This window comes from Vidua macroura, chromosome 3 (assembly GCF_024509145.1).
Source record: "Vidua macroura isolate BioBank_ID:100142 chromosome 3, ASM2450914v1, whole genome shotgun sequence".
Taxonomy (NCBI): Eukaryota; Metazoa; Chordata; class Aves; order Passeriformes; family Viduidae; genus Vidua; species Vidua macroura.
This window is the reverse complement of record NC_071573.1, coordinates 100,889,900-100,902,914: the sequence shown is the minus strand read 5'-3', so window position 1 is coordinate 100,902,914 and position 13,015 is coordinate 100,889,900. Positions and strand designations below refer to the sequence as shown.

General features: G+C 36.7%; 1 protein-coding gene across 3 annotated transcripts in view; it reads left to right on the top strand.

The window, feature by feature from the left end:
- Positions 1-13,015, top strand: part of ROCK2 (Rho associated coiled-coil containing protein kinase 2) — a 104,419-nt gene that overhangs the window by 32,190 nt on the left and 59,214 nt on the right. For all 3 annotated transcript variants that reach the window (XM_053972192.1, XM_053972193.1, XM_053972195.1), the window contains exon 2: positions 8,382-8,463. In XM_053972192.1, coding sequence (XP_053828167.1) covers positions 8,382-8,463 — 82 coding nt within the window. The remainder of the gene's footprint in view (positions 1-8,381; positions 8,464-13,015) is intronic.

Sequence of the window (13,015 nt, the reverse complement as noted above, 5' to 3'; positions counted from 1 at the left end):
CATGTTTGCAGCTCCAGTTACTGTAATAAGAGGTAGTTACAATTTTTGTTTACCCGAATAAATATCCTTTTTAGTTAGTAGGTTGTGTACTTGCATCTTATTTATCCATGTTTGCTAAATAGATTAATAAAAATACATAATATAATACAACCATCAGCTTTAAGTGAAGGAATATATAGGAAATACATTTACCCGAAACCAAGTTCACGGGGGAATTGAAGGGTGAGTGATTCCGATGGTATGACATGCAATGGATAGTTGCTGACAGTAGCTTCACTGACTGAACTGTCTGAGGTTACAAAAAGATAAATAGAATCATTTTCATGGTGGACAAGTGGGATTCTTAGTTAATATGGAACAAGGATGACTTTGTTGTCAAAACATGATTTTAAGAATAGGCTGTGTGTCTCTCTCTATCCTCAAGCACAGATGAGCCTCCTGACCTTTTATCTGTGTTCCTGATGTTGCCTCTTAGTCTAACAGCTGTAGCTTTTGGAAGCCCTTTTTGAGAAAAGAGAAATGAATAAAAGAATGTGTGTTTCATTTTCTTGAAACAGTAGGTAATTCCATTTTTTCAGGATGTCAGAGAAACAATTCCAGGCATAGGTTTATTTTTTGTGCATTTGTAGATAGTCTTTTTGCAGTTCTAGTACTTGTACTAGATTGATTGCCTGGGCAAACTCCATCTGAGGTGGTGCATAAATGACTGTGGGAAAGTGACAGTCAAAATTACCAACCTGCTCTTCCTCTCTTGTTAGGGAGCAAAGATTGCTAATAAAGGCCTTGGAGGTTTACAATTAATAGGAAATTATCTCTAGTGTAATTTTAACAGGTTTGTAGTTCTGGGCTTTGGTGCACATTAATGTTTTGAGAGCAGTGTGAATTCTAAAATCAAAAGTAGCTAAAGAACCTGGAAATGTCCAGTGACTTCAGACGAAAGTAAATTATGCTGAACTACTGAATTTTCCATGGCTACAGTGATAATCAGCAACATATGCAAGACCAGTTTGATTTTATTAAAGCTTAAAGAGAAAACAGCAACAGCCAATTTGGAGGAAAAAATGTGCATTTTTGTAATGGTTAAGTTTTTGGGTAGTTTTTTTAAGTAAATAATGTTAAGCTGTATCTTCAGAGCTTCTGGTTTACTCCTGTTTCCAGTCCTTTTTCTTTGGATTGATTTACTGCCTTTGTGTATTTCTTACAGTAATTTGTGAAGAGATTTTAGGTAGGCTTGGAAGGAATTTTAGAGATCACTGCTAAAGGATCCACAGTAGCTGGACCTACTGTAATAAATATTTCTCTAGCTTGTGAATCTCTTGTGAAGGTGATTTCTCAACTCCCTTGAGGAGCTGCATTGTCAGTTTATCACTACTGCTATTTAGAACTTTTTTCCCTAATCTGCTGCGACCTAACCTTTGTACCTAATTCAGCTAACTTTTATGCTGTTTTGGGGAAGGTGAGGAATTGTCTATCATCAGCATCACTCATAACAGCTTTTTATGTTCTGAGAGAACTTGTCCTGTCTCCTTAGACTAACCTTTTTAAAGACTAAAGTCTCTGGTCCTGACAGCCTATTTTAGTGCAAATTGCTTATTATTTCCCTGTCCTTGTTAACTTCCCTTCAGTTCTTTTCCAGCTTGTCTTTTGCAGTCGTCTGTATAGGGATTCACAGAACTGGACACAATATTCTGGCTTAGGCTGTACCAATATCAGCAAATGATTTCTGATCTTTGTTTACAAAAGAATCTTAGTTCTCTGTGAGGTTTTATCCAATGCACCTCCTGTTTATGCATTGTTTATGCATCTAGTCTGCTATAACCCCACATCATTTTCCATCATCTTCCTGCTTGGTCATTATGTCAATTTTTATATTCTGTGCATTTAACGTCTTTCAAAAGTATATGTTAGTGGAGATTTTTCCCCCATTTTTGCCCTTTGAGTTGCATCTGACTGTATTTTTCAGGGTTTTTTTTTCTTCTTTTTGAGGTAATTTTGAATGCAGTAAAAAGCCTGTGTTCAAAACTCCAAGCTTGATATCATTTGCTGAATTTATTTATTTTATTTTTAGTTTTTAATAGATCTCTTTCTAATTCTGTTGCTTTCTTGTGGCAATGAAAATATTCTGTAGAACTGAAACAGGACAAACCTCAGGGAATTTCTTCTTGACACACTTTTCCAAGTCCTGATAATTACCAAACTCCTAATAATTATCTTTTGGACCTTTTCTCCATGATTTCCTATATCATATTTTTTTACTTTGACAATGTTAATGTTGAGTCCTGCATTTTTTCTTTGAGAAGAATACAAAAAACCTTAAACCCTAGATCTCACATGTTAATATTCTAGGTGTTTACAAGATGATTAATGTCTTGTTCTAACTCCCCATGGCCAAATATTCTGATCTGTAGTTTGGAAAACCCTATGCCTTTTAATGGGAGTGCTTTGATTTACCCTTTTCAGTCCTGCTGACCTCTCCTGTTCTCCTGAGTTTTCAATGTAAATTGATTGGGACAGTCTCCTTAAATACTGTGAGTGAATTTCAGTGTATCTTGCTGTCCTCAGCACATTTCTTCATGTATATAATGATTTTCTTTAGGATTTGTTTTCATTCTTATCCCAGAAAGCATGGAAAACTTAAACCTTCTGTGTGCATTCTTTGTTTTTTTTTTTTTAACTTTTAATGGATTTTTCTGCTCATTTTTAATATAAAGTATCTTCCATTATTTTCTCTTGTCTCATGTAAACTACAACTCATTGTAGCCCTTTGCCTTCCTGATCATAATTTATGTGCTTTTACTGTTCCATAGTGGTGTTTCTTAACATCTGTCTTGTTGCATCTTGAACAATTTTGTGATTATACTTTTGTAACTATTTAGAAGGAAGCTGGTTTTGGGCTGTTACCATCCTGTTGTTATCATTACTCTTTCACACTGTGCCTTTCAAATAGCAGGGGAAAATGTATAAAGCCATTAAAATATGCACGTAAGATGCAGCACATAAGAAGACATGTCTTGAGGAGTATTGCTTGTATGATGAAGAAATATTTGCCTGTATTCAGTAGTAGACAACATCAAAACCATTTCAGTATTTGTTTACCTTCATGTACAGAAATCAGATTGTAAGTAAAGTCTGTTGTTAAGTATTTACATACTCATTTGTGGACAGTAGCTGCTTTTAGGTTTCTAAACTGTACATACTCAATACTGTTAAAGAAAACCTGTAAATTAATGTAAAACTGTTAAAGAACTAGAATAGCAAGACCTCCCAGCAGTAAATGTTGGCTGCATTATCATGGCCCAGATTATTCCTTCACATACTGATTACTAACACTTCAATAGGAGAAAAGTGAATTGTACATATCCTAGAGATCACTGAGCAGGGAAAAGGCTGTATTTGCCTTGCATATGACCTTTCAGTTGTTTTTCCTATTGTGTGCTGTTACTGAGCTGTTCACCTTGCATCCAAATGTAGCTTCTCTATTATGGAAAGAACTAATTGCTCAGGAAAGACCAGAATTATTTAGGGGTCCCATTGGCATATGGAAGAACATAGTGGAGGTTTAGTTCTGGGGAAGAATCATTAGATGCTCACATCCTGTGTTTGTAGATTTGGTTACTTCTGTCTTTGAAAGCATTTAGGCCCAGTTAGAAAAATGCAATGTGATGTTACAAGACTTTTCTATCCTTATTTTTTTGCTGCAACATATTTTATTAAATTTTATTTGGTGGTTTGTAAAAGGAAAGTAATATTTAGTTTTTAAATAAATAATGTTATGGTGAAATTTCCATGGGATCTCATGGGTGTAGGTTGGAAGGGAACCTTGAAAGATCATCTATTCCAACTCTTTGTCTGTGGGCAGGGACATCTTTCTCTAGATCAGGCTTTTTATATTTTCCAGTTATTGCAGGATTATGAATTGTTTTCTGAAGTAATTGATACCTTTTCTGTTCAGTCATCCACTATTTGGCCTCATGTTTTATTTTTTTCACATAATGAAAGTAAGGAATAAATCAAAATAGCCAAAGCTGCGTTTGACAGCCACTGAAGTTTACATGCACATATCAATGTTAGACAGGTTCAGAGAGTTACTTCAACATCAGAAACTCTTATCAGCACATAATGGTTTAATTTGATGAAGGGTTATGTGAGATTGCCTGGAATTCTCATTATTGAGAAGCTACTAGTATTTTTCCCTATCACTGACCCGTCTGTCAGAGAAGAACATAAACATTTAGTTCCCGTATTTCATGAACTTTTCTTGCCTTTTCTTTGTTTTTTCCTTGGTTCATTCAGTCGGTAAGCAGTGCAAACTGCTTGCTGGGGAAGCCAAGCTCCATGTTGTCCACAGAAGGCGACTGCTGTCAGAGTGGCCAAGAGCTCTGCTCCTCTTGTAGTCAGAGGGTGTTGCAAAATTTATCAAGTTTGGTCTTTTATCTTCGAGAACATTTCAGCATGTTTGCCATCAGCAAAAGGCTTTTGCTGGGGGCAGATCTATCTTTACCAGTGATGCATTTGCTTGGAAGCTGCTATTTTTGGCCTGTTAGCTCAGAGTCTTTTGTAATAGCAGAAAGTGGAAGTGAGCAGTGAAATCCCTTTAATAGCATATTTCCTGGTTCAAGTGACTTATCTGTGAGGCCTAGACAGAGGAGATGTCATTTCGTGGATTACTTCTCTTCAGTCCCAACTGTCTGTTTTACTGCATAATCTTTTGACCCAGCTTCTTAATTGTAGTTAATTTTTCTGTTAAGTCATATAAAGGTCTTTCAATGAAAATTTGAAGCTTTAAGGAAACAACTTTTGACAAAAATGTTAGTGTGCAAGACACATTTTTCATAAATTACATGTTGATATGAAGTCTCTTACATTAAAATTTTGTTTAAAAGCTTAAAATCTTGTCTTTGAAAGAATATGATAATAAGATTTGTTCACAGGGCTAAAAAAACATTTGACACACTTTCTGTTCCTTGTGATGATTATCCTGATCACCTCTCTTTGACACTAGCTGTATCTGGCTGTGTTCTAGAGTTAGGACATTTCCAAAGAGGTAAAATAGTCAGTTGTGTTGTTCTCAAATTTCCTTTTATTAATAACTACTTGTGAAAATTGTTACCTGAAGTCCATGAAAAAGAGGCAAAAAGAGCTAATTAAAAATTAGGTGCAAATATGATTCTCAGTTTGTCTAGCCCACAAAAAAGCCATGGAATCAGAATGACACGTGGGAAAAAAGTGACATCTGAAATTATAATATACAGTTCCGCTTAAATTGGAACATGTAATATTGGTTTGGACCTTGTAATCCAACTTCACTAAAATTTTTGTTGGGGTGATAACTGTTCTTTCCCCTGATGTTTTGCATAAAATGGAAGTCAGGCACCCTATATATGGGTTTCTTGTCAACCACTACAATATCTTCACATGAAAAGCATTAAGACATAAGGTGACCTCACCTCTCTTCCCCTCCAAAATAGGAAGAACAGAAATACTCCTTCCTGATTTTTGTTAGCACAGAGTGCTTTTACATCTCCCTTCAAGTGTCTACCCAGCTGTTAGTGATCATGAGAGAATTTTCTCAGTAGCAGTGAAAGAATAATGTTGGAGTTCAGTGTAGACTGCCATCTAATTGGAATTGATATTTATTGAGCTAGGTAAAATCCTAAAAGGTGGCCCAGCCATTCCCAGCAGGGCATTCAGCATGGTCCTTCTCTGCACGTTGCAGGGTGAGGATCCATATTTCTGCAGACACACTGTACTGCAGAAGGAGATACCCTTTTTTGAAGGTGGTGGTTGGCAAATCAAAAGTAGTATGGATCTATTATGCTATTTTGCAGGAAGCAATCTCAAATTAGTACTTTCTGTTGGATTTGTTGAGATTATTGGGCATTACCTGTGCAATTCATGTAGTAACTAATCCATAAGTATATAACAACTTTGTTACTTTGGTTTGGTTTTATTGTATCTTCTGTAAAAGTGTCATATAAATTAGGAATAGATATAAGTCATCTTCTGTCCCTCTGAAAGATGAGTATGATGTCCTGGTGCATCACTCCTTTCTCCTTAATGTGTGTCTTGCAGGAACTGTTATGGTCAAGGCTGAAATAATTCCTATATTTATTATTATTAAAGCAACTATTGTGCCTTTTTTATTGACTTTCTATTTGCTTATTTGCACTGTCTTACGCTTCTTTCAGGTAAGAAGTTCTAAAACTTGATGTGTAAGACCGTCATAACAGTTAAGGTTACATAGAGTCAAGAGTAAAATTCCACCTTTTTTCTGTGCAGCAGTGGAAATATTATAGGTGTTAGAGAATGTTTGAGGTTGGCAAGGACCTCTTGATATTGTCTGGTCCAACACCCTGCTAACTGCAGTGTCTACCGAAGGAGGTTGCCCAGGACCAAATTATGCCTCTGTGGGTAATTTGTTCCAGTACTTGACCACTCTCACAGGGAAAAAGTGTGGTGTTCAAATAGAGTTTTGTGTGTTTTACCTTATGTCCATTGACTCTTGTCCTGTCAATGAGCAGTGCCTTTTCTTCTGTCCTTCCCAACAGACACTGATGAGCTCCCCTGCCCTGAGTCTTTGCCTCTCAGGCCGCAGAGTCACAGTTCTTTGAGCCTTTTCTCCTTGGAGAAATGCGTTAGTGCCTTAATCTTACTGGCCCTAGGATTCACTCCAGTAGATCCCTGCCTTTGATGGTTTGGGAGACCAGGAGTGAACATTGCATTCCAGGTGGGACCTCCTCAGTGCAGAGTAGAGAGGAACCTGTTGTTCACCACGACCTTCAGGTGCTTCTTTGCAAAGTTGCTCTCCTGCTTGTCAGGCCACAGCCTATACCTGGTACCTGGAGTTTTTCCTTTCCAGCAGCAGGACTTGGCTTTTTCTCTCATTGACCTTTGTGAAAACCTTCTCTGTCCAAGAGAAGTGCCAGTGCAGGGGTGCACTGCTGGTGACTGGCTCCAACTGGATTTTGTGCCACTGATCAGTCTTCCGGGCTGAGTCTTTCAACCAGCTTTTAATCATTTGCCTAATCCATACTCCATCAATGTGTCTGTGACACTTTCCAAGGCACTTTCATTTGTTAGGAGGCAAAAATAAATAAATAAATAAAATCTCTTCATTTTGGAAATTGTCTTAACCATTAATGTGTTTTGTGGTGTAAACTGATATTGCCATGGATGTGGTGGTCTTACTTTTGTATGAGCTTATTTAGGATGAAGTGGCATTCAAAATGTATTTAATAATCTTAGGCTTTGCTTTTGAATATCCCCAGATATGTTATTAAAATGAATATAATAATTTCAGTAATATTTGCAATAAATTATACCTTCCCACATATATTAATAAAAATATCAAATCAGCAGGTTGTTAGCTATAGCCTGAGTTATTAAGAAGACTGAAAAGCTATCTAGTTCTGTTGGCTGCCTATTAATAAACATGATGTGGTCTCTGACTTAAATCTCCGTGATGCCCTGTCAAGGCTCAAAAACCTGAAAAAGCAGTCTCAGGATTTTGTCCTTAGGCAATGAATAAAGCTGCCAGTTCAAGTTGAACACTGGAGCTGCTGACAATGGATGGTGTATACTCCTCTTAGTATCTGAAACTAATTTTTAGTTTTATTTGTCCCTGTGTAACTGGAAAGGTCTCTGTGTTTGAAGAGTAATTTTCTAAAGCTTTTCCAGGTTGCAGAAAGGTGGAATTGAGTAAAGTCTTGTAACAGACATTAAAATGCTATTTTTAGTTTAGTTTTTTGGTGATCTCATCCCTTACCATTTTAGGAGTCTCAATTGTATTCTGCTGAGGCATTGATAATGGGTAGCAGAACGGCATGTAGAGTTCTGTCTCATCTTCTGTTGAGTCACTTAGAAAAGGTATTTTAGTGCTGTGAGCCTGAATTACATGGTGAATTGTCTTCTTAAGTTTAAGTCATGTCTTGCTTCCAAGAAAAATGTGTGGTTGGTTTTTGTATGCCCAGAATGAGAAGGTAGCAAGACTTTGATCAAAGCAATAATATGGATATACAAACATAAAGTCTTTGCAGGAAAAGTGTAACAGAAGTACGAAAAATTGATTGACTGAGCTGAGTATCTTAAATCAGTGTTTAATGAGTAAGATTACTTACTGATTAAGATTAAAACGACTACTCCAGTTTAAGTCCCAGTGCCACTAGCAGTGGTAATACAGCAGTACTGTTTATAGAACTTGGAGCCAGTCAGTTTGTTGGCTTCTCTGCTGGTTTATAAACATACTTGAGAGCTTGTTTGATTTGCCTACTAGGAATGTAATGCCTGCTTGAATAATGCATAATCAGTCTCAGTGCAGTAATTTTAAGTTGTTAATTAAAATTTTAGAATTCAATTAACTTTTTTTTTTTTTTTTTTTTCAGGATGGCTTGAATTCTTTGGTCCTTGATCTGGATTATCCAGCGCTGAGGAAGAACAAGAACATTGATAATTTTTTAAATAGATGTAAGTTGCAAGTGGCCCTTAAACAATGACATTGTTGTGATCTCAATCATAAGAAGTTGAGTGGTAAGAAATGCATTGCTCATGGTTATTCTACTAATTTTTATAACTCTGAGCTTTGGAGACCATTTATTACAGAGAGAAATTTCATTTAAGGGAGTTGTTATATTGTGAAAATATGTTGGAAAATACCAGATTTTTATTTTCCTAAATACAGTTGGAAAAACCTTTTTATGTTATTTTCTTATCTTACGTATGCGTAGCTACATAACTTGCTACGTATATCCTAGTTATTGTTCTTCAGGAATTCATTGCACTGAAGTCAACATTATTTATATAGTCATATTTCATCTAACAGAGAAGTTTTCTGTAGGATTTTAAAACTAAATTGTTGTACCTTAAAATCTGTTGGTTGATTTTTGAACCTTTGCATGAATGTTTGTGATTCTCCCCAAATTAATTGTAGACATAATCCTGGAATTTATTAAGCATATGATTCTACATCAGAGTAGCTGTATTTTGTGGTTTTGAAGTGTTTTCTATTATTGTATATAAGCAGAACCTTTTTTCTTGTAAAAGTAGCAGATTATTTTGTAATTTGCAGTGATAAACCTTCTTGGAATAACTATGTTTTGTAGTGAGCTTATTTTGAGATATATATTTAAAAAAAAACCTTTTCTATTGCATATGTTGAGGGTAGGTTTCTGCAGATGCAGTCTTATTATCAACTCCTTTTAAATCCTTTACTGGTAAGATCTGTATATGTCTGCCCTCTGTTGCCCTGGGACTCCTTGAAATATCCACTCACACTCCTCACTTGAATAGTGGCTGGTGTAGTAATTTGTGGTGAGTTCTTTGTTTGGAATTCAGTGCTTTTCCGTGAGGTTTAGCAGAGCCCTGTAGATGGACATACAGCTTTTACAGTTGCCAGTAAAGTCTCATTTGGAGAAATCACTTAGAATACAGTAAATAAGAAAGAGCAGATTAGGACATAGAAGCATTGGGATTATTTTCAGTCAGAGTTCAAAGGAATTCAAGTGGGTATTTATGAAAGAAAGGGTCTGTAACAACATATTAAGTACCTTTGTTATTTGCAACTGAGCATTTTGTATGTGTAAAGTGAGGGGAAACCCCTATGAAAATGACATAAATAACATTTATCAGCAACTTCTATAAGCTGGTCATATGTGCTTTTACGTTACTATTTTTGCAGTAGAACAAAATTAGAAGCTTCTCTCTTATCAGAAGACCAATGTCTTTTGAGTATTAGAAATAATAACTGTGGAAAAACAATGTAACCTCAGGAACAGGTTGGGGTTTTGGTTGTTATTTGATTGGTTGCTTTTTGTTTGTTTGCTTGGTTTTTGTAGCCCCTGAACATTCTGGCTGGCTGTCTCCCTTTTTTCAAAGGCTGTTGCTCCTTCTCCTCCTCTAGGTTATCTGTCATTGTTGTTATAAATATTTTTAAGTATCTTATGTGACCTGGAGGCAACCAGCAATGTCAGAAACATGAAAATATACTTTTGTTCACAATTTTGTTATTGCATTTTTATTGTTAAATCAGCTGACAGTATACAGTTGAAATAGCCAAATACTAGTTAAAAGAATTTTGAGATGTGTTACAAAAAAATTCACAGTAGTTAATAAAGAGTTTTCAAGGGTGCACTTCATCCTTACGTGTTGAACTTTAAAAAATCATGCAACACCTGACTATTTTGGCCAACATATTGTGTGACAAAGCATCTTTTGTAAGAATCACACATGTAACTTCTCTTCTGTTTCTGTACTGACTGGGAGAGAATAAAAATAGTTCTGCATGTCTTCTGTGATTTACACTTTGAGAAAAAACAAATTGAAATGAGAATTTTGTAAACATTTGAGACTGGTAATATTTTGATATTGCAAAAGAAATAATCAATCCTGCCACTGTGATTCATTTCAAAGTCTTTTCCAACACAGGTGGTTATATGGTCTGTTATATACCACACAGGGGAACTGAGCAGAATTAATGCAGACAGTCAGGTTTCATTTTTTCTTTTTATTAAAACTAGTCAGGCAAAAGAAAAGCAAAGACCAGATTCTGATTTTCATTTCACTTCACTAATACATGTGCTAGCACAAAATGAACCACTCAGGTACAGGAAAAAACAGGACAACTGAGTTCTTATTTACATTGCCATTTTATGCAGTTTAAAATTCCTGGGAAGTCTCATAGCTTGGGTCTTCTTGGAAGCTGTTCTGAGGGTAGCAGGTATCACTGGAAAGAGTATGGCATGTGCTTACTGAAGCCTCTTGCCACCTTGGGCTTGGAAGAAAAGCTGGGAACTGTATTGAGAATTTGTGGAACTGTAAGTTGCTGCCTTCTTAGGGTAAGGAACAGTGAGTTCTTGTCTCTTGTAATTTTTCTCAGCATCTGAAGAACTGCCGCAAATGCCCAACTGAGAACTGCTGTCAAAAGGTTCTGACAAACTGATGAGCAGTCTGTGCCAGGGGCCTGGAGCTTGCATCCTTCCCCAGGGCTTCCTGAGGCCAGCACGGAGAGGTGACAGGGCCTCCTGGGAGTTACACTGTGCTGCACCGGGAGACAGCTAAAGCAGAGTCACTGCGATTCTTCTCATCCACATTACACAAGTCTGCAGAAAATCAAACTTTCAGTCAGTTTAATCACTTAATTCTTCCACAATAACAATTTGAGAGATGAATTTTCTTTTCCCCACCACAATCCCAGGGGTTTGCATACACCCTACTTACAACCTACATCAAGTCATTACTATTTGGGTTAATGTTTTATTAAGTTTTTTTAAATTTAAAAGTGAAATAGCTTGCACTTCAGGTGAGACATTAATTTATCTTCGGCTCAACTCATAATTGCAAGCTGAAACTTGAATGTTTCAAGTATTTCACAAAGGCAGTTTATTAATTGTCCATTCCATAGCTGTTTGGTGTATTCTGTTTCTGTGACCACTTCACCGAAGCAGCCTCTTCACTCGTTTAATATGAAAGAAATTCTTTGATTGCCTGCTTTGCTTTACTATTGTGATTTCTTACTACTTTCTCTAAGGTTTTGAACCAAAGTGTAGCCTGTGTTTGTAATAAGAGGCATATTAAATATTTGACATAATACAGCTATTGCTTTTCAGTCTATTTGTTCCTTTTCTGTTCCTTTAATCAGCTGTTGAGATTCTGATTTAAATTGCTCTGTTTTTTAGAGTATTCATGGAACAGAAAAGCGTAATGCAATATTTAATTCCCAAAACAATGAGAGGAATCTCATAGTCCTCTGAGAGCAAAAACAAATTTGCTTATTTTAGAAAAGGAAGCTGAGTTTTTCAGCATGGGCTTGGTGTAACAAATCTTTCTTGGTCTTTTCCTCTTCTGTCATCCAGGCAAAGACAATAGGTTGAGTAAATTCTTCCAAGTCAATTTTTCTGCTGTCTAAGATTTGCCAAGTGTTAAATTGTATCTTAGTGGCTTGTGCCTTTTTTGGTGGTCTCCTATTCAGATGCAACTTAGTCTGAAATAGTTAAATAACAGGTTTAAGTAATAGTTGGAAACATTTAACAATTTATAATCTTCATTAATAGAAGGGCACAAAAAATGGATTTTAAATAAGTCCAAACAGCAGCACAGAGAGGGGCACCATCAACAAGCCTTGTATGACCCAGAAGTCTTGACTCCCTAAATGGATCAGTGATTTTTCTATGCATTATTGAGCATCACTCAAGAGTTGTAAACTTGTGCTGTTAAAATGATTTGCTGATGTTATGTAGGTTGGCAGACTTGTAGAGTGTAGTAACAGTGGATGTATTTACAGTAGAAGGGAACAGTAGAGATGTGGCACCTGTGCACCAGTTTTTCTAGACTCCCTGAATAAACTCCCTGGAAAGTTCCTTTGGCCTTTCCTCTCCAGGCATACACTGCTTACTTGGAAGATGCATCTGTTAAGATTAATTTCTTGCAAAATCAACAGTTCTGGTTCCTTCCCTTGCATTTTATTATGTCATTTGAAGTTGCTGAATCCTGCCCAGCTGTGTGGTTACTGACAGGAGCCAGTGTTACCCACTGTGGTGTGAGTGCCTCCCAGGGTTGCAGCTCTGTGTGCTCCGTGCTTCCTGTCAGCAGCATTCATGAAATGTCAGATGTCAACCAGAATCTTGGAAGTTTAGTGCACTATAGAACTTCCACTGAGTTAAGGAGCTAATTGCTCCTCTGGTTTTCTCTTGGCTTCTCTAAGGCAGCTCCCTGCCAGGTCTTCACAGTCACCTCAGCATGCTTGGCTCCAGTTCCATTCTTAATGATACTGTTTTGGTAGGATTAGGGATGGGAGAGGTATCAAATAACCAACTTTCCCAAGCAGAGTGTGGAAGCCACAGTGTGTAAGACAAAATGTCTTAGATGTATAAACAAGTTATATGTCAGTGTCATTAACCACATTCCCTTTTGGGTACTTGGTAGATACAAAGCAATTCAGCCCTGCCATCAGGCTTATTTTCATTACATTAGAGATGTGTTCTCTGTAAGCTAGAGAGGGCTGCTGCTTTCTGTTTCCCTGTGT